We start from the raw sequence: 22,055 nt of genomic DNA on the forward strand, positions 1-22,055 counted from the left end.
CACACGTGACCCTGTCCCCAGTCCTCTGAGTGGGGTGCTGCTGTCACACCCATGTTCAGATGAGTACATGGAGGCACAGGGAGGATAGGTGACCGTCTCAGGGACACGCAGCTGTAAGTGGAGGAGGCGGGACTCCAGCCCGGGCTGGCAGGCGGACTCTGAGAAGGTCCTCCTAATCCCTTCCCCAGCCTCTGCCTCCCAGCCAGGATTTTCTAGTTTAACAAATTACCATGAAAACAATGGGTGTTCCCAGGGAAACTCAGACCTGGCGACAGAAAATGTAATTTAATTTAGAATTTGGCTGCAATATCGTGACTATACTGACCTCCCTTGAGTATCGAGTCTTTAATAACCCTATTGTTTCTATCAGAAAACTCCCTCTGTGTTCTGGCTCTGGGGTCCAGGCAGCGGCCTTATGTGAGGGGTGAATGGGATTTGTGCATCGTGAAAGCCCCTTGTGGGCCGTGTCTTTGTTTCCTCTGTACACCGGTGTCACCAGGAATCCCCATGGTTATAGACGCTCCCTTAGTTCCAGCAAGGCTAGTGATGGGTGTCTTATTCACATGGGGGCTGTGCTGGGAAGAATGCTGTGGAAAGCCTGGAGCTGGTCTGCCCAGAGGAAAGAGAGGCCCTGGGGGTTCTGATGAGCAGGTGGGGACCGTAGGGTTAGGGCTCTCTCCCCATGGATGCTCAGATGACCAACTGCTCTGACCTCAGCTCTGTCCCTCAGACTGTGCATGCAGTGTGCCCTCTGCCTGGACACCACCCCCTTGCTGCTGTCCCTCTCCCAGCCTGGGCAAGGAGGCGCCCAGAATGACTGGGCACCTGTATTGTGGGGTTAGTTGGGTCTTCTCCCCCAGATCCTTTGTACCTTAGACTGTCAGAGATGTGAGCCCTGTACACAGCCTTCCACCCACCTCTGCCCAGTCTGCCATTTGACCAGAAAGGGGAGGATGAGGTGACCAGAAAGTGCCCCTCCCGCCTGGAACCCTGGCATTCGTCTTCTGAGTGGGGACGAGTGCTCTGGTGCCAGGGGACATGTTTTTCCAGTCATGCCCTCTGGCTCGGACAGTGGATGGCTCCATAAAAGGGATTCCAATGTACCTGGGTTGTGGAGGGGGTGTGAACAAGTATTCAAGCAAATTCTGCATGGACAGTCCCTTTCCCTTTCTCCAGGGTCCCTGTGGGACCTCGCAGAACCCTCCTCTCCACACGCACTTGAGGGCATCCCTCCTCTTCTGACCCGACAGCCTGTTCCGCCTCCATGATCAAATCCACGCGCAGTACTGAAATGTATCTCTGTGCGCGTCTGTTCTCTCCCGATGGAGAGCTCAGGGGCAGGGACATTCATCCTTCCCCATTTGATGAGTGCCCATAATGTCAGTTATTTGGGTTCCCAGGAATCAAAGAACAGAAATGCACACCAAGTAAACTGGCTTCACACACAGAGTTTCTCTGTTGAGGTCCAGAAGCAGGAGCCTGTCTACATTCCCTCCAGGGCTGCCGTCTGTCACCATCTGTCCCCTGGTGACCGCTCAGGGTGAGTGGCTGACTCTCCTCCCACGTCTGGGGCTTCTCAGGTGGCTGCCTCTGTCGGTGAACCATGGCCCTTCTCTTCACAGTCCACGGTCAAAGTATAATTAAACCAATGAGCAAATAGTTCAACTCCTATTATGTGCTGTGAAGTGAATTCGCAATAGTCTGAGAGATAAATAATGTGAGAGATAAAATAACGGGGGGATCTACCTTAGGTGAAGAGGCTGTGAAGGCTGTGCTGAGGAGAGAAGACTGAAGCTGAGTCCGGGGACATGGGGTGCAGGGATGCTAGGCAGATGGAGGAAGAGGGTCTAGGCAGAGGGCATAGTGTGTGCAGAGTCTGAGGTACGAAAAAGTGCGGGGTGGGTGAGGCACTGAGGAGGAGAGTGCTCAAGGGCGGGTCATGCCAGAGTCTGACCCGGGCCCTGGGATCTCCCCCTCACCTGGGAGAGAAGTCTTTGGAGCGCTTGATCCACGCAGTGGCAGGATCTCATTCTCGGCAGAAAATGACTCTCACTGTTGTGTGGCAAATGGATTGGACGAGGGTGAGTGGGAAGTCAGGACACCAGCTGTGAGGCTTCTTCATGCCTGAGGCCAGCTGGGGCACTAACTGGTGGTGAGAAAGGCGTGCCCTCTAAGACTTGGGTGATACATTGGGCTTGCAAACCAGCGAGCATGTTTGTGTACATGGTCTCGCTCCCATGGTGGGCAGGGTAAAGAATTGGAAGGCATAAAGGAGTGACCTCCAGGTAAGGACAGAGTCAAGGTGAAGAATTGAGGCAGCCAGGAATGGTTAGATTCTAAGGGAGGAACTCTGGAAGGAATTGTGTTTCTCTGAGATATGCGTGAGACTTCCAGGTGGGCATGTCAAGTAGATGGATAGACGTGGACACCAGAGGTTGCTACACATTGAGACTGAGTCTTATTTTACTATCCACTGTGTTAATGATTTATTGCTACATAACAAATCACCCCTGACCCTTACAGCTTAATACAACAAACATATTTTGTCACAGTCTCTGAGCATTGGGAATAGCTTAGCTGAATGGTCCTGCCTCAGGGTCTGCTGAGATGACTTTTGGGGCTGCTACCATCTGAAGGCTCAACCGGGGCTGGAAGATCTGCTTTTAGACAGCTTCCGCTCATGTGGCTGCTGGCAGGAGGTCTCTGTTCCTCTCCGTAAGAAGCTTCTTGCACAGGGCTGCTTGAACCTCCACATGACACAGTGGCCGGCCCAAAAGAGAGAGGAGTGCCTGGTGGGACTTGGTTGCAGAAGCTGCACACCATCACTTTTACCACACTTTATTCGTTAGAAGTGAGTCACTGAATTCAACCCATGCTCAAGGGGGAAGGAATTAAGTTCTATACTCTTAAAGGAAAGAATATAAAGGAACGTGTGGGTACAATTTTAAAGCCATCGTATCCATAAAGCAAAATCTAGTTTATTGTTCACAAAAGCTGGGATGTGCACACAGGACTGGCCAGTATATTTGTATGGCAGGGGCACCGCTGAAGGGGCTAGCATTGTGAGCCTTGGAGACCAAGTTGGAGACCCTACCTCCCCCACCCCCACCTTCTCCTCCACTCTCAGTGTCTGTCTACTGGGCCAGCTGTATCTTGCTATTGCCCAAGGCCCACGCTGGTTGCTCTGTACATGTTGGACACTCTGCTGTGGGGAATGGCTGGGCACCAAGCAATGGAATCTTTGCTCGGGAGTTGGTGACTTAGCAAACCCACTTAGCCTTGAGCCAGCTACCCATCTGGAGCTGGCAGGAGATGAGAACACACACACCGGTATCTGAGTGTCACCGGGACAGAGAGTGAAACTGATTACAGCAGCTCCCCATTCCCAGTCCCTCTCTGTGCTGACCTGCCGGGCCTTTCCCTCTTGGGCCAGTCACTTTTGTCCTGAGAATGTCTCTAGCAGGTGACAACCCAGCACAAAGCGGAGAAGCAGGCTCGGGGCTCTTGCAGGCCGAGGGCAAGTCAGCAGGGAGGGGCAGGCCAGGAGTTTTCTCTGTTGTGATCTAAGTGCCTACAGAACTGCTTGCATTGTGCCAACTGACCCGTGAAGCCTACAATATTTACTCTCTTGCCCTTTACTGAAATAATACAGTAAAGCAGTAAAGCAAAATGTTTTTCCAGGAGGAATTTTCCTTTCTACTGTGAATCAAACTTCTGAGACTCTGATTGTTGACGTGTCCACTCAGGACCCAGAACTCCAAGCCCTGGAGAAAAATGAGCCTCAGGGCACTCTGCCCCAGAGTCCTTTCTGCTGCCATGAGTGATGTCACTATCGTCCTCTCTTCTCTTCTAGTCTCAGGTGTTTTCTTCTCTTCCGTGGCTGCGGACCCTGCAGCCCCAAATCTAGGGATCCGTGTTCTCGTGCTTCAGCTGTAATACAAAGCCAGATAGATCTCCAGCAGGGAACTGGAATCAGATGTTCCCTTGGGTCCATGAATCTTAGCTGTCAAATCCATTAGGGCTCAGGCTAATGCTCTGCATTTCTTATGGTGCCTCAGGAGAGTCTGCTTAGATGTAGTGTTTCCTCTAGGAGGATATTGCTGCTTTATTTGAATTGAGGTTGTCTCACACGACATCCTGTAGAGGTGAATTTCTCTTTACTGCTTTGGAATAGGGTATCATGGTGCTCTTTCTATAGTTCTGGAGAAACCTAATGCTTAGGAAATTGCATTTCAGGGATTTGCTGAAAGGCTGTGTTGACTGGAGCTCATGCTACAAAAAAGAGATGAGCTTTGTAAATTCGCCAGGGGACCGTCTCTCTTTCCGGAACCTGCTGAGGGACTGGCCCCTGTGTCCCGTCCTTGGTATCTCCCTCCTCTCTGCTCCCCAGTGTGGCTTTGTTCCCAGAGGGAGGGTCTCCTTTCTGTCCTGGAATGACTCATTGGCTCCTATTATAAAACCACTTTTCTGATCTGACACCCACCCATAAGAGCTACTATCTCCAGGGTTGATCTTGAACCTGCCCTGTTATCTAGGGAGGCCTAGATTGAGCCCTGTCCTGCACAGGACACCAAGGGCGGGGCTGGACCTGGCATTTGCGGTTGGTTATTTCTTAGCCTCCCAGGCTTTCTGGGCAGTACGTGCAAACCTGTGGCAAACGTGGTCATCTCTCACTGTTCTTAGACCCTCTATGTTTTGTCACACACATTTGCAAACAGAACATCTCACAGGTGACCCTGATTTAAATTCCGGCACATTCGAAACCTTCTTAATTGAAGAACAGAAACTCCTTCTCTGTTTCGCAAGATACGGGGGAAATGGGGAACATGGTTAGATGACAAATAGGATATGCTCTTTCCCATCAAAATACTGACACTAATATTGATTTACAAGTATTTAAAAAACAGAACCCAAAGGCATCAAGAAGAGACCATTCCTCTAGCATGCAAACTTGAATTACATTTCTCCAAATGAATGCATGGGAACTAATGAGCAATGGTGTGTGTGTGTGTTTAAGGCACAGGCAGTTAATGGACAGATCCGGTAACTCCCCAAGGGCTTGCTGGTCTAGGAAAATGACAGTCACTCAACAGCAGAGGCTGAGTCAAGCTCGTTGGTCTAGAACTCACACCCTGAACAGGGAGCAGTCTTCCAGCTTTAAGTACCCTGGGCTGCCTGGGCTGTCCACATTGCTCGGAAAGCTCACTTTACTCTGGCTTTTTTCTTTGCTTTTATGTGTAGACTTGGATTATGTACAGCGATTGCCTCAAAGCCTTTGAGTCTGCCTGGTTCTTTCTCTCTTTCTAATTTTTCTCCATTTCAGGCTGGGGACTGTGCTCTCTTGTGTTCAGACTGGTGCTTGGCATACTTCTATGGAAGCTTTTTTTTTGGTTAAAAGCCAACTTTGGGGGGCGCCTGGGTGGCTCAGTGGGTTAAAGCCTCTGCTTTCGGCTCAGGTCATGATCCCAGGGTCCTGGGATCGAGCCCCGCATCGGGCTCTCTGCTCAGCAGGGAGCCTGCTTCCACTTCTCTCTCTCTGCCTGCCTCTCTGCCTACTTGTGATCTCTGTCTGTCAAATAAATAAATAAAATATTAAAAAAAAAAAAAAGCCAACTTTGGTTAAGATGTTTGCAGCTGAGGTGCTCCTGAGCTGAAAATGACAGAGTAAGGAACGTGGTAAAAGACAAATGACATGCAGTGGTTTTTGGTTCTGGGGGACACGGAGTCAGGCATCCTCCACTATGTCTCTCCCGTTGGATGTGGTTCTAAAACCCGGAAGGAGCACACGAAACAGGAGTATGAAGACTGTGAAAACCAGCTGGTGGCAACAGAGTAAGGGAAAGACCCCAGAATTCCAAGTACAGAGAGCCTGTGGTATGTTTCCCTCCCCCCCTCCCCTCCAGTGTTGTACTGCCTGGACTCAAGGCAGCCTGGAACCCACAACTGGGCACAAGGGTACTGAATGTCACTCCAGGAGAGGAAAAGGGGACCCCTCATGCTCAGAGAGAGAGGTCAAATCCCTGTTTTTCTTTTCTCCATCCTGTCATGCCTCGGGCCCTAAAGGATTCAGTGATAGCAGGAGGTGCAGGGGCATGGGGGCAGGGGTTTGATAGTGGAGGGCCTCAGTCACTCAAAACTTTGAGAAAAGGGGTCTTTCCGTTTGGATCTGAGGAGTTGCAGGCCCCAGAGAGTGGAGGAAACTCTCATTGCTTTTTCTATCCCCAGGGCCTCCTGCTACTTGGCCCCCAAAAGTGGGTGCACAACAAAGCAGGGGGCCTAAAGCCCCAGCTCTCTGGCCAAAGGACTGTAAAAGGGAGCCTCAGCAATCTAGAAGAACTGGGGGAACAGAGGAGAGGGAAGAGCTCTGAGAACAACCATAACGTTGTTTATTTATTTTTTTTTTCACATAAGCAGAATATCTTTAATCTATCATACACTTATTTTAAAACAAAAAGCCAATAAAAACAAAATTTGTATCTGAGCTAGCAGCATATATAATACTTTAAGAAACTGTACAATACATTTTAGGCTTTTAGTTATATTTTCTACTTCAACACAATCTGACTATAGCATGTAATAATTCAGCTTATTTATTCATTTAACCAGTTTACTACTAAACAATCTAAGCACTTAATTATTTTCCTTATTCATTCATATATATGTATATAGGTACAAATATATATATATATATATATATAGGTATGAAAAACCCATCTGGCCTTGATTTGAGCCTGCGGTGAAGTTGCCACATTGAGAAAATGGCCTGATATGGAAAGATAATTTTGGTAAATCTCATGTGTTTTCAGAAAAACATGTATTATAGACATATAAAAATCCTGAGACACTACAAACTAGAAATCTGAAACCAAGAGACAAATTCAACAATTCACATAAAACATAAAGTGTCTCACTCCTTACATTCTTCAATCACATCACACAAAATATGATCTCTTTTGTTAAAATTCAAATTAGAGAATGACGCTTAGATTTTATGAAGCCCAGGGACAGGTTTTTAAACTACCTGGGAGGGGACGCCTGGGTGGCTCAGTGGGTTAAGCAGCTGCCTTCGGCTCAGGTCATGATCCCGGCGTCCTGGGAAAGAGTCCCACATCGGGCTCCTTGCTCCGCAGGGAGCCTGCTTCTCCCTCTGACTCTGCCTGTGCTCACTTTCGCTCGCTTTCTCTCTGACAATTAAATAAATAAAATCTAAAAAAAAAAAAACAAAAAAAAAAACTACCTGGGAATTCCTAATCAAATTCACATTTCTGGGGCGCCTTCCCTTTACCTATCTATGACTGTAGAATCTGCCCTTCTTCTCTAATTAGTTTCCTATCCAGCTTGATTTCATATATTTGATTAGACTTCAAATAAAAGATATATTTGTGATATTTGTACCTCACCTTTAAAAATCTAGGATCCCAACTCTGCAAGCATAAAGATTTTTCTGCCTGCTCTTTAAGTATCTTCTTTAGATGGTCCGTAGATTAGTTTTAGGGAACACTTTTTGTTGTCACTATAAGGTACCAATCCTATGATGACAAATTCGCCATTATCTATAGTTTGATGGAATGGTGGCATGTAATATTTTCAAAGCCAACATTTATTTATTTGTTTGTTTTTATTTCATTTCCAATTAACATAGATCATAATACTAGTTTCAGGTATAGAATTTAGTGATCCAGCACTTAAAAGTGCTGGGCTCACCACAAGTGCCCTCCTTAATCCCCATCACCCGTTTAAACCAACTTTTATTTTTATTTATTTTATTTATTTATTTATTATTATTTTTTTAAAGATTTTATTTATTTATCAGAGAGAGAGAGGGGGAGAGAGCGAGCACAGGCAGACAGAATGGCAGGCAGAGGCAGAGGGAGAAACAAGCTCCCTGCTGAGCAAGGAGCCCGATGTGAGACTCGATCTCAGGACGCTGGGATCATGACCTGAGCCGAAGGCAGCTGCTTAACCCACTGAGCCACCCAGGCGTCCCTAAACCAACTTTTAGAAAAGACTTACTTCCTGAGAGAAATGTGATTTTTTTTTAAAAGATTTTATTTATTTATTTGACATAAACGTTGTTTAGAGCTCCTGGGCTCATCCTTGAGCCTTCCCTGGGAGTCTGATCCTTATCAGCATGCCTTCTGCTGTTTGAGCCTAAGGGCAGGGTAGACCATGGCCTCCATCCCAGACGGCCGCTGGGGGGCGCACATGGGCAGTCCACCCGTACAATCTGAGGACAGTCCCCACCCTGGGAATTCTAGTCCTAGAAGGCCGGAGGAGGGAATGTGACGTCTGAACTGAACCACCTACTGTGTCAGTCATCAACGTAGTGCCTCTTGGCTTTGAACATAGCCTTCAACGTCTGTGCTGTATGACACACTGTGTTGTTCCTTGAAGTACTTGTCCTTTCAAGTGAACAACCCGTTCAGCCTTCTCAGGGGACAGCACTAAAGGGACAGTACCGTGGAAGGAGTTCTCCTTCCTGTTCCGGTGTGGGCAGGAGGGGGCCAGCAGGGGTCTGGGTACACGAGCTGGCCCCAGCCCCAGGCCCAGAACCTGGTCCTTTGCAAATGGACAGCCCTGGCTAGCAAGAAGCTTTCTGCAGTGCTCTCCACCTAGAAAACAGAGCCCTCGTGAAGCCCCTGTGCTCAGAAGGCTTCCTACGACCCAGGACCCACACTGCATATGTCCGCACCCTTGGTGACTGGTCAGGTGGCCTTCCACCCTGGGGTGGGGGGCGTGGCCTGTCAGTTGCCCAGTGAGCCAGACCAGCCTGACCAAACCAGGGGACTACCCTGCTCTCCACTGCGCTGAGCTGCAACTTCTAAAACGAGGTTGGAAGCCCTTCCAAGTTTGTCCTTTCTGGAGTCCTCTCCCTCTGCCCTTGGGTGTGAATGGAAAGAGAAAGGACCAACAAGAAGTCGGAGATAAAAAGAACTAAATGGCAACTTTAGAAATAAAATAGACAATCCCTGAAATAAAATACTCCCTGGATAGACTCATAAACATAATGGAGATGATATGGGAAGGTGTGGGACATTTGAAGATGGATTGCTGGATATTATAAATCTGAAAAAAGAAAGGAAAAGAGATGTCTAAAAAAGCCAACAGCCTCAAGAATCTACAAAATGATATTGAAACGGCTAATATTTGTTTTGTCCGAGTCCCAGAAGAGGGGAGGAAGAGGGCATTGCAGAAAAAAAAAAAAATAGCTGGAGAAAAAACGATGGCCGAAAAATCCCCCAATTTGGCAAAATTTAGAACCTCCCGACCAGAGGAGCTAGGGAAATCCCACACGGCATAAACCCAAAGAAACCTATGCCCAGATTTGTCATAATTAAACAGGAAACCCAGAGACAAGGAATAATTCTCAACACGTCGTGGGAGAAACGTGACGCGTCACCTTGATGAGACTTATAGTTCCAACTACTGTACCTTTCTCGTGGGAAACCATGGAGGCCAGAAGACACAGGCAGTGTCTATAAAATGTTGAAAAGAATTACCTCAGGATTCGCTATCCGGCAAAAACCATCTTCAGGAGTGAAGGTAGAAAAAAAAAAAAAGGAACAGAGGAAAAAGGAAAAAAAAAGGAGTGAAAGTGAAAAGAAGATATTCAGGTGAAGGGGAACAGAGGTTTTGTCAGCTGAGGTCTCTGTCTGAGGGGACTGTTTAGGGGAGTTGTTTAGGCAGAAGGGAAATGCTACCAGAGGGGACATGGGACAATAGGAATGAGGGAGGAGCCACAGATACGGTCCGTATCAGGGTAGATGTGATGGGCTAGCGTCCTCCTCGTGAGTTCTTTAAAAACATTTCAGGACTGGAAGCCCAAAATAGAACACTGACAGATTCAGTGCAAGGGACAATGGCAGCACCGAGGCGAGAGCCTAAGGGACCTCAGTGGTAGTGAGGTTTCCACGACTCCCTCCATGGGGTAAAATATTGTTTCTGATGGGCTATGAGAAGTGAAGCCGGGAGCTTATCCTCCCTAGGGCAGCCATGAAAAAGGAAAGACTACGCTGAGAAACAGAGTCCAAAGCACAATACAGAAAATAAATTGAATACTAAAAAGATGTTCAGATAAACACAAAAGGAGGCTAGAAAGTGTAAAAAGAAAACAAAAGAGGAATCCAGCAGAAAATGGGTAATAAGTGAATTTAGACCTAAATGCAAAGTATCAGTAATTATGGTTAATGTAAATTGCTCAAATACACCAATTAAAAGACGTTGTTGGAATGTGTGAAATAAATGATCCAACAAGATTCTGTCAACAGCGGCTCCAGGCTGGATACGACTATTGATCTCAGGGTTGTGAGTTCAAGCCCCAAACTGAGTATGGAGCCTACTTAAAAAAAAAAAAAAAAAAAAAAGTAAAAGGTTCTGTCTACAAAATCTCATACCAAATATAACTGTATAATTAGGTTAAAAATAAAAGGTTGGAATCGAAGAACATTTGTGAATCATGTATCAGACAAAAGACCCGTGCTTAGGACATAGAAAGAGCTATTACAAGTCAACAATTAAAAAGACAAATGGCCCCATTTAAAATTTGGCAAAGGATATGAATAGACATTTCTCCCAAGAAGGTATAAAAATGGTCCATAAGTACATAAAAAGATGTTCAGTCAACCTCATTAGCTGTCAGGGAAACGCAAATCAAAACCACTAGAGACCACTGCCCCCACCTACTGGGACGGCCATGGTGGGAGAGAGTGGAAGAACGAGTGTAGAGAGGATGTGGAGACACCAGAACCCTCATGCTCGGCTGTCAGGGCAGGAACATGAGGCTGCTGCTTTGGGGAAACAGTCCAACAGTTCCTGAAAAGGTTAAATAGAGTTCCAGGACCTTCCAATGCCTCGCTCATGTTATTGACCCCAGAGAATTGAGAACATCGGTCCGCACAAAAAGGTGCGTCTCTTGTACCTTTGCCAGAAATCTCCTTGAGGTAAAAATATTTAAAGGCAGACAAAAGACAGTCGCAGATGTCAGAAATAAAGGGAAAGATGGAAGTAAGCCGGGGCCAGCATTTTCAGCTCGTTAAGACGAAAATGATGGCTCTCCAGCCTTCCACTGCGCAGACAGAAGCCGGCTTTCCCGCTCAGCCTGGCAAGCCCTTCGTGGCGAGTACACAGCTGAGTCTGAAGATCAAATATTTGCTTTTGTGTCCCCAAGGACTGCCATTTAGAAGCATCTGGAACTGGAGCAGAGAATATTCAACAGCCCTACGATTGGCTGACTGACACGCTGTGTGTGTGCGCGCGCGCGCGCGTGTGTGTGTGTGTGCGTGTGTGCATGAATCAGGAAGTGGATGGAGCCAGATTTCAATGCTACTAAGTAGGGGAAATGTAAAACGATAACTAGGAAGTTATTTTTAGATAAGGCAGATCAGTGCAGGTTAGAGGAATGAACATTAAGAAGTACTTTTACATCCTGACAGTTTTTTTTTTTTCGGTGAACAAATAATCACTTAAGGCAATGAATAAAATAAAAACAAGATGGGGCACCTGGGTGACTCAGTGGGTTAAAGCCTCTGCCGGTCGTGATCCTTGGGTCCTAGGATGGAGCCCCCAAGAGCCCTGCATCGCATTGGGCTCTCTGCTCAGCAGGGAGCCTGCTTCCTCCTCTCTCTGCCTGCCTCTCTGCCTCCTTGTGATCTCTGTCTGTCAAATAAATAAATAAAATCTTAAAGAAAAAAAAGATGGGAACATAAAAAGGAGAGAGGAAGCTCACTGAGTGGCCTGAGAGGGGAGCAATCTGGATGCAAACCTCTTATTCAGTTTTCGTTTATGGACTTCACAAATATTTACAGAGGGTCTGCTGTGTGCCAGGCACTGTGCTGGGTCTCACTTCGATGAAAGGCCAAGATGCACCTGCCCTTGAGTTTCCTTACATACACAGAGACCAGCAGCCTGTGAAGTTTCATGTTGCAGGGGACCCTCGCAGGACCCGTCCCCATGCTCTGTGTCGTGATCAGTCCCTATTGGGAAAGTGCTCATGGTTCTTGGTGCAAGGATTGGTTTTGTTGTTTAACGGTGACTGCTGGTGTAGCCTCAGGTCACCAGGAGTGTGTGTGTGTGTGTGTGTGTTTTCTGATTAACTCACAAATGTACCCTTGAGTCTGGTACAGCCCTAGTGGAAAGATGAGCTGCTAGAAAATTCAATAGAACATGGAACCAAGAGGCTTATGGAGGGCCCAGGGGGCTTTGGGAACCCCCAAATCTGGCTGAGAGGTAGAGCTACAAGTGTGACCTTCTAGAGGAGCCACAGGCTGGGTGTTGGACTTGACTTAACCCAGAGTACCATCAGGCTTTAAGTACATTAGCAAACTGCCATTCTGGAATTCACAGGGCATTTCATCATTACTTATGAGGATGGATTCATTCTTGTTTCATTTCAAAGTTCATGCTAAAACTGGGGTGCCTGGATGGCTCAGTCGTTGGGCATCTGACTCTTGGTTTCAGTTCTGCTCGTGATCTCAGGTTGGGATCTTGGAGTCCTGGGATCCAACTTCAGTGTGTTATGGTCTCTGTGCGGAGCCAGCAGCCAGGAGTCTGCTTGTCCTTTTCCTTCCGCCACCACCTCCCCACCTCCCCCACCCTGCTCTCTGAGCCCTTTCCCCATCGCTGGCCGGCATGCGCACTCTATCTCAAATAAATTAAAAAAAAATCTTAAAAAAAAACCAAGGTTGTAAGAAAACTATTTTCTCTTGTGTGTGTGTGTGTGAAGCTGACATATTGTGTTTTTTAAATAGGTAATTTCATGCTCCCAAAATGGGACACAAAGTGGTCGTGTTCGACATTTCTGTCATCAGAGCCTTGTGGGAGACGCGCGTCAAGAAGCACAAAGCTTGGCAGAAGAAGGAGACAGAAAGGCTCGAGAAAAGCGCATTGGAAAAGTATGTGTTTTCTCTACTTGCCTGTAGCTTCTTTAGTGAGTGGGGGCTAGGCAAGCTGTGGTCATGTTGTAGAGAGGAAGGCCCTTCTGGGATTTCTCTGTGACACTTACTCATTGGACTTTGAAGCCATCCCACTGTTGCCCACAGCGAATGTCTGATTCCCATAATCGCAAGCCCATGGTGTACAGTCCCACATGCATTCCAGGCACTGTACCAGGCACGGGGTGCACAGCGATGACACAGTAAACTCTCTCCCATGCCCTGGAGCAGCTCAAAGGTACTCCCTGTCATGTATTTCCATCCTTACCAGTTGAGCTGAATGCGGACTAAGACTTGCTCTACTGATACCATTTTTTACTTGGCTGCAGAGGAGATAATTTGTCTATGCTCGTGTAAGCTCATGATACAGGAGGAAAAGAGAGTGATAGGTATATGAAATGAAGCTGATCGCTTTGGAAAAACTCCATTTGGGATAACCAAGGGCCACACAATTGACTCAGCACTGCACAAATCCAAGGCAGTAGGACCAGTTGGAGAGGTTGCACATGCCGGTGGCTTTGCATCTCTGACTTTTTAATTCCCTATGAAGGATCCAAAACTGGAGCTCTTGCATGATGTGCGGAGGGTGTGGTTTATATAAGAAAGGCAGAATGGGATTCTGATCAGCAGACCCAGTTTCCGAGGAGGTCCATAACTTTATCTCAAGTTGGCAAGGGTTGATATTTTTCTGTGCTTTAAGTTTTATTTTTATTTTTATTTTTTTTAAAGATTTACTTATTTATTTGACAGAGAGACCCACACAGCAGTAGAGAGAACACAAGCATGGGGATTGGGAGAGGGAGAAGCAGGCTTCCTGCAGAACAGGAAGCTCTACGTGGGGCTAGATCCCAGGACCCGGGGATCATGTCGTGAGCTGAAGGCAGATACTTAACGACCGAGCCACCCAGGTGCCCCTGTACTTTAAGTTAAAAACAAAATGTGTGGGCTTCCTGGGTGGCTCAGTGGGTTAAACCTCTGCCTTCAGCTCAGGTCATGATCTCAGGGTCCTGGGATCGAGTCCTTTATCGGGCTCTCTGCTAGGCAGGGAGCCTGCTTCCTCCTCCCTCTCTCTCTCTCTCTGCCTGCCTCTCCGTCTACTTGTGATCTCTCTCTGTCAAATAAATAAAAAATCTTTAACAAAACAAAACAAAATGTGTAAGGTGTGAATGTTTCTCTGTTCTTGGCTCTCCATTCTTATGAACTATCTGGATCAAACCAGTACCTTTTCTGATCATGTTTGATAATTAATTAAGCTGTTACTGTAAGCACCACAGCCATTCCAGGTGGTTACCCTTATCCCCAACTTGAAGACGAGGAAGTTGGGACCCAAATGTCTTACCCAAGTTGACATAGCTGGTAAGCGGAGGATTTGGCCAAGATCTTTTCCCTGCACAATGCTGCAGTCACACATAGTTGGGACGTTCTTTTCACTTGCACTAATCGGAGGTTATCCAATATGAGATGAATCTTGAATTTAAGAATTGGAACCTCAGACTGGGCAACACCTATGGCAATGGGTCTGAGCGATCTACACTAGCACGAATTACACAGGTCCCTGGACCCTGTGAGCCCAAAGTGTCTCTCAGCTCTGCTCCGACCTTCTCCTTACTCCTAGCATCTGGGTTACTCTAGGGTAGGACAACTTGCTAAAGGGGGACCCAAGCCCTGGGGGTTTTGCGGGAAAGTGTCTGTAGCTGATGTAACCCCCTGAGGGTTCTGGAAGCAGGAGGCATCTGCAGAGAGCTAGGGTCCATCTGCTTTGGAGTGGTTTTTGCCTCTTGGCTTCTTTCATCCTGCTGTGAAATGACTTTGTAGACAGCTTCCCATGGTTCCTATGTACCGGGTTGGCCCTGAATGGGGCTGGTGCCCTGTCTTATCTTGCTTGCCCTAAGACAGAAAACTTCTTAGGGAAGTTAGGTTTTTCTAGCTCAGGATAAGAAAAACAGCCATCAAATTGGCTGGGCAGGTGAGGGTGAAGTAGGGATAGTGGAGGGAGGAATGTGGGGGTTCAAGGAGCAAGCTGATAGGCTTCCCAGGACCTGCAAAAAAATGAACGTATGAATGAATGAATTTCCCTTTTTTGGCAGGTGTCTCTGAGTTTCTGTACTGCGATTCATGCTGCGATTCTTAACACTATTTGTAGGGTAACTTTAGTTTCTCAAGATCTGTTTCCTGCGGGGAAATTAACATATTGAAAACCCGACGAATGTCTTATCAGAAAAAGCAATTATCTGGTTAATTTAATTTTATGAAAACAGGCTCTAGCTTGCTCTGTGACCTCACTTCATGGTGCTCCATTTTGTAAGACTGTCTTTATTTCATGAAGCATGTATCAAAACTTAAAAATGATAAACAGAGGAGCTCCTGGGTGGCTCAGTTGGTTAAGCATCTGTTGCTCAGTTGGTTAAGCATCTCAGGGTCTGGGGATCAAGTCCCACATTGGGCTCCCTGCTCAGTGGGGATCCTGCTTCCCCCTCTGCCTGCTGCTCCCCCTGATTGTGCGTGCTCTCTCTCTTTGACAAATAAATAAATAATATATATATTTTTAAAAAGCATTTTAAGTAAAGATACAATACAGAATAGCATCCTGCCTGGATGAAACTGAGTCACTGAGTGGGAGAAATAGAAGAGCAGCTGGAAGGTTCTGAGTGAGGACTTTTTCACCCAGGAAGGCTCTCTGCCATCTAGGCTAGGATTGTGGGTTCGTTCCTTAAGGGAAGAGCACTTTATTTGCACATTTACTGATTTAATTAGTGAAACTGTAATGGCATTGTTTTACATGTCTTGTATTTGAGGTTCTGCTAAAATTGATTCAAGGGGATGATTATTCAGTTATACGGGTGATAACGTATAAAGACAAAGACAGTTTATTCATGTATTTATTTATCTCTTTTGATCTTTTTCCCCCATTTTTTTTAAATTGAAGGGCAGCCGACACACTATGTTATACCAGTCTCATGTGTACAAGGGAGCGATTCAACAACTCTATTATCTTATGCTAGACTGTTTACTGATTTTAATCACTCTGGAGGAAGAGAATGGAATTGAAAAAAAGAGTTGACTCTCACCAAAGTCTTGACTCTCACCAAAAAATAGTTTATATTCTCATGGGGTTTCAGAGGGAATGGGATAGAAAACATTTAAAAAGAAATCCCCAAAAGATTTGGTATATGCTTCTTTTTAATGAGATGTGTCTCATATCTTTTCTTTTCTCCATTATATGTTAGCTGCCCCCAAATATGTGAGCCATTTATGTTGGTTTGTTCTTCGCAATAAAGGAAAGATGTATTCTGTAAAGCTTAATGGGCATCGTTTCATTACATTGGCAGGGTAGCCCTTTGGACTCAGTCTAAGAAATGAGGGTAAAAGAGATGTTAACCTGAAAAGTGCTTGGTGAGCACAAGGCTTGGTGAACAGTGTCTGTGCTGTTGGCTGCTGCCATTTTGGGGGGATTTCCTCTTTCCTTCAATCTGCATGTCTTAGACCCAGGGTCTGCCTCACAGCCCTGACTGCTACAGTCTGATCTAGATCCATAGGCAGGCATTTACATTTATTTATTTTAAAAGATTTATTTATTTATTTATTTATGGTGGGGGGAGAGAGAGACAGAGACAGACAGACAGACAGCATGCAGGAGTAGAAGGAAGGGCAGAGGGAGAGAAAGGAGAGAGAGAGTCTTAAACAGGCTCAATGCCCAGGGCAGAACTGGACACAGGGCTCAACCCCAGGACCCTGAGATCATGACCGGAGCTGAAATCAAGTCTCCGATGCTTAACCAACCGAGTTGTCCAGGTGGCCCTAGGTATTTACATTTTTAAAAATCACATGGTATTAAAATATACTTAAACTATACAGAAGAGCTAATAAGGAAAAGTAACGATCCCAAGCCCATCCCGCCACTTTCTCCCAGTATGAAATTCATCTCCCTCCATGTGCTGGCCTTTTTTTAAACTTATACTTTTATGACATTACATGGAGATGTCATAGGTAGATCCTGAAGCCCTGCCTCCTTGCTAGCCGAGTGCTTACCCCGGCTCAGCTCGCTGTGACTAGGACCTTGGTAGGGTGGTAGCCAGGCTAGCCAGGGCCATCGGCAAAATATTTTTTTTAAATGCTCCTCTTTCTCCCAGCTTAATGGCAAGCTTGAAACTCCAATGATACCCAAAGTCATTTTGGAAGAGCAAAAAGTGTACACGTAGACCTGGGGAGCCAACCCTGCCGAAATTCAGGAACGAATGTCCCAGGCAGACAAAAGAGCAATGCAAATATTGAGGCATGGGTTGTCCTGGGTGTTCAAGGAGGAGCAAGGGAGCCAGTCAGCAGACCAGGAAAGCAAGCGACTGCACCACTGGATGTGGCCAGACAGACAGGTGAGGGCACAGCCTTGTAGGGCTTTGGAGACGCAATGGGACATTGCTTTGCTGGGTGAAACAAAGAGCCAAGGACAGAGTGTGACTGTCATTGTGATGGGCTTACTTGAAATGCTGGGCAAGTTTAGACCCTAGGGAGGCAAGAGTGGGGCAGAGGATGGTGCCTTGGGCAAGAATGGAAGCAGGGAAGGTGGTGGGGAGTGGCGTGATTCTTGGAGAACTGACCGTTATCTCTTGATGGATTTGATATGAGGCATGAAGAAAGTATGGAGCCAACGATGGGCCTGAGGTTTTTAGCCAGAGCATCTGGAAGCCTTTTACGGAATGGGTAAGAGGCAAGTTTTGGGGTGAAGATCAGGAATTTGGGTTGGAACATGTTAATTTAATTTAATTTTTTAAAAAATTTTAATTATAAAAAGATTTTATTTATTTATTTGACAGAGATCACAAGTAGGCAGAGAGGCAGGCAGAGAGAGAGGAGGAAGGAGGCTCCCTGCTGAGCAGAGAACCCGATGCGGGGCTCGATCCCAGGACCCTGAGATCATGACTTGAGCCAATGGCAGAGGCGTTAACCCACTGAGCCACCCAGGCGCCCCTGGAACATGTTAATTTTAGACATTCAGGTGGAGCTACGGGAGAAGCAAGGAGTCAGTGAGGCAGTCTTGGCTAGATAACTGTAACTGGGCATCATCAGCATACAGATCCATTTAAAGCCATGCACTGCGAGATAGCCAACGAATGAGTGTAGATAGAGAAGGGCAGAGGCCCAAGGACTGGGTGTTGGGACCTTGGAGATTTGGAGGTTGGGAAGTTGAGGGGGAGGCAGCCCAGTGACTAGAGAGGTAGGAGTGGAATCGGCAGAGAGAGGGAGCCAAGGGGCAATCAGGCTTGATGGGGGAAGAAAAGCTGTGCCGAATGTTCCAGATGGGTCAGAGGAGATGAGGACTGGATTTGGCTACTGGGTCTAGCGAAGTGGAGGTCGTGATGACCTTGAGAACAATTTCCAAAGAAGGGGGACGCCGAGCGAAGGGCGTTCAACAGGGGGATGGGAACGGAGAATTGTGGATGTGAGCCAGCACAGCTCTTTCGTGGGGTTGGCTGTAAGGTGGAGCAGAGAAGCAGGCTTGATGGAAGACATGCCATTGCAGGAAGGTGGGGGTGGGGTGGGGAAGATGATGGTGGCAGCGTTGCCCTTTGAGTTGGGAGAAAAAACTGAGTGCATGTGCTAATGGGAGTGATCCTCAGGAGGGAAATACTCAAGAGACAAGCAGGAAGTCCTTGAGCCAGTGAGAGGCTGGGTGCTCGGGAGGGGGGTAACCAGGAGGATCTGGGAGAGTTCTTCCAGACCAGCCGAAGCACAGGCAGAGCTGACAGGAACAGACAGGAGCAGGTGGTGTGGATGTGGTGCTGGGACTTCCAGGTGTTCTGTTCTCTTTCATTTCTTCCCTCCCTGGACTAGAAGCTCTGGGGTAGAGGATGGGGTAGGCGGTGATGGAGGTTTGCTTGAAAGGGAGAAAATGTGTTAAGAGTCACCTAGGGCCTACAGCAAAGAGATGAGCTTGGGAGTGTGGTAGGGCTTCTGGGAAGCAGCGAGGGGCCTGGGTCAGGGGCTACCATCCAAAATGAGGCCAGTTTGCAAGGTGGTGAACTTTCCTTCATGTTTGTGTCCTGGATGGGTGCATGTGCACAACCGGGGGGCAGGGGGTGGCAGGCAGAGGAGGGGGAGTGGATACCAGCTAGAGTGACGTTTGCTAGGTGCATGGGAAACAGCAAGAGAGGTGCAAAGGGGCTGAGGAGGGACTCGGAGGTGATGAAAGTGGGACCATGAAATGTTATTTATAAAAGCCTTACTGAGGAGCATAACTTACACACAGGAAACTACATGTATTTAAAGGATACAATTTGAAATGTTTGATGTATGTATACGTCCCTAAAACCATCTCCACAATCAAGATAGGGTCACGTTTGTCACCTTACAAGCCTCTCCTCACTCTTGGTGGTTCTTTCCTCTCATCCCTGTCCTTGACAGGGCAGTCACGCCTTCCTGTCTTTGTAGATGACTTTGCACTTATTAGAGTCTTTTTTTTTTTTTAAAGATTTTATTTATTTATTTGACAGACAGAGATCACAAGTAGGCAGAGAGGCAGGCAGAGAGAGAGAGGAGGAAGCAGGCTCCGCGCTGAGCAGAGAGCCCGATGCGGGACTCGATCCCAGGACCCTGAGATCATGACCCGAGCTGAAGGCAGAGGCTTTAACCCACTGAGCCACGCAGGCGCCCTGCATTTATTAGAGTCTTACAAATCATTTTATATAAATGGAATACTTTTTTGGGTCTGGATTCTTTTATTGATTGATTGGTTGATTGATTGATTACCTGGATTCTTTCGTTCAGCCTGATGACCTTGAGATTCACTCATGCGGTAGTGTGTATCAAGCTTTCATTTCTTTTTATTGCTGAGTAGTGTGAATAAGCTACAGTGTGTCCATCCATTCACCTGTGAAGGTGTGTTTGGGTTGTTTCCAGGTTTGGGCTATAAAGCTGATATGAACATATGCCCCTGTCTTTGTATGGATATATGCTTTCCCCTGTCTTCTAGGAATACCCAGGAGTGGAATGTTTGGATCATACAGTATACATAGGATCTTTACAAAATCCGTTGGGATCTAAAGGGTTGGTGACTGGCAGGGTCTGGCTGTGTCACCAGCCACCCACCCCTGCATTGCAGCTCTCCTGAGGAATTACTGACATTGATCACATTCTAGTGTTGCTACCAAGCTTTGCTAACACGCTTAACTTTCGACTGGTGGAAAGACTGTCTATAAACACTTACTAGAATCTTTCAGCGCCTGTGATTGCTTTAGCAGTGTGGGCTTGGCTCTGAATCAGAGGTCTCTAGCTAGCTCCACACCCTCTGCACGCTGTCCCAGCAGCTTTGCCCCTCTGGTTTCCCTGCTTACTCATTCTCTAAGAATTGAACATTACAGGGGGTTGGGGGTGATGGGGCATGGATGGGGGGGATTTGGGGGTGTGAAACAAAAACCAGGCAGGACTGAAAGCAGTTGAAGCTACATAAAGGAGAAGGTGATCACAGCTCTCTGAGCCCTGCGGGTCCCAACCCAACAAGGGATGGGGGAAAGAGGTCTGGGCTTTCTCCCACCTCAACGGCACCACTGCCTGACTTCTCACAGGGTGCCCAACCTGTGTTAAAGGTTAACCCTCAGAAAACGTGCAGATACAAAGGGAATGCGAGTTAAAAATTCATGTTTTCTCATTATGAACACGAGGACAAGGAGGGAGGTGTTACAGCCAGTTTAGAGGAGAATCCAAAGGACAGACACGTTTGGGTATCAGGAAAATTGAAATGAACTTGCAAATGGAACAATCTGTCCTCAGAGGTGGGGGAGGGTTGTCCCTCCACCGGACAGAATTGATTTGTGTGTCTGTAGTCAAGAATGATTTGTGTTGCTATCAGTTTTCTGCAAGTTCACTTTAGTCTCTGCAGAGTGGTAAAGATCGTTTTTAGGGTATGATATAAACTGGGGCTGCCTGTATATTTCAAATCAGACACCCTTGAAATATTAGCATACTCCTGTGGCCAGGCATTTAAAAAACAAAAGAGGGGCGCCTGGGTGGCTCAGTCCTTAAGTATCTGTCTTCGGCTCAGGTCATGATCTCAGGGTCCTGGGATCCCAGCATCGGACTCCCTGCTCCACGGGAAGCCTGATTCTCCCTCTTCCACTCCCCCTGCCTCGCTGTGTTTCTGTCAAATAAATAAATAAAATCTTAAAACAAAACAACTTGGGCTAGCACCACATAATATCAAAGGAAATTGTAATTAATCAAATACATAGGTAACTTTGGTAGAAATTTTAGGAATTCCGTCCCACTCACCTTCTCTACTTTTTTAGTCCAAGTTGCTGATAATTCACAACTCTGAGGGTTTAAGATGCCACTTACATTCCCACAGCAGAGGGACCCAGGAAAGAGTGCAGGGGGCAGAGCTGAGATTTGGTTCCGTGGCGGGGTCCCTGAGTCTCCAGCCGCTGCGGGGGGTGTGGCGGGGTGGGGGCAGAAATCGCAGGCCTGGGGAGGGACTGCGTCTGCGCGCAGGTGGTCTGCTGGCCACTCCAGGCAGGTGGGGCGGTTCCCCCGGAGTGTGACTTCGGCCTTTGCTGTCCGTTTAGGATAAAGGAGGAGTGGAACTTCGTGGCCGAGTGCAGGAGGAAAGGCATCCCCCAGGCTGCATACTGCAAGAATGGCTTCGTAGACACCAGCGCGAGGCTTCTGGAAAAGATCGAAAGGAACACTTACGCGAGGCAGAGTTCACTTTCCAAGGAGAGAGACAAACGGAGGAGTCCGTTTGTGTTGGAGCTTTCAGGGGAGCAGTGGACGGTGAGTGCAGCGAGGGGGTGCCCGATGCACTGCTGGATTCTGCTGGAGGCATTGACTGGCCTTGGCCTTGGCCAAGAGAGCGTTCCCATGGATGGGGAGGAGCCAGTTGCCTGCTCTAAACCAGGTTCTCAGGTCTCTTCCTCCGTGCAAGACCCTGAAGTCCTGGGAAGGGCAGCAGGGTCCCTCCGAGGGCGGCAGGCTCTGGGATCCTGGCGGCCCTCCGCAGGATGGCACAGCCTTTAAAATGATTACTCCTGCAGTCTCTCTCCCAAGACCTTTAAAATCACTCTTTGCCTTTTTTTTTTTTTTTTTTTAAATGAACCGAGCCTTCAGGTAACATCCCCTGGTAGGTGGTGACAGATT

General features: G+C 47.2%; 1 protein-coding gene across 2 annotated transcripts in view; it reads left to right on the forward strand.

Moving 5' to 3' along the window:
* Positions 1-22,055, forward strand: part of LRRC2 (leucine rich repeat containing 2) — a 44,752-nt gene that overhangs the window by 4,704 nt on the left and 17,993 nt on the right. For both annotated transcript variants that reach the window (XM_045080740.1, XM_045080733.1), the window contains exons 2-3: positions 12,747-12,890; positions 21,485-21,692. In XM_045080740.1, coding sequence (XP_044936675.1) covers positions 12,766-12,890; positions 21,485-21,692 — 333 coding nt within the window. In that variant the 5' untranslated portion in view covers positions 12,747-12,765. The remainder of the gene's footprint in view (positions 1-12,746; positions 12,891-21,484; positions 21,693-22,055) is intronic.

This window comes from Mustela putorius, unplaced genomic scaffold, assembly GCF_011764305.1.
Source record: "Mustela putorius furo isolate JIRA1106 unplaced genomic scaffold, ASM1176430v1.1 tig00000095_pilon_pilon_pilon, whole genome shotgun sequence".
Classification (NCBI taxonomy): domain Eukaryota; kingdom Metazoa; phylum Chordata; class Mammalia; order Carnivora; family Mustelidae; genus Mustela; species Mustela putorius.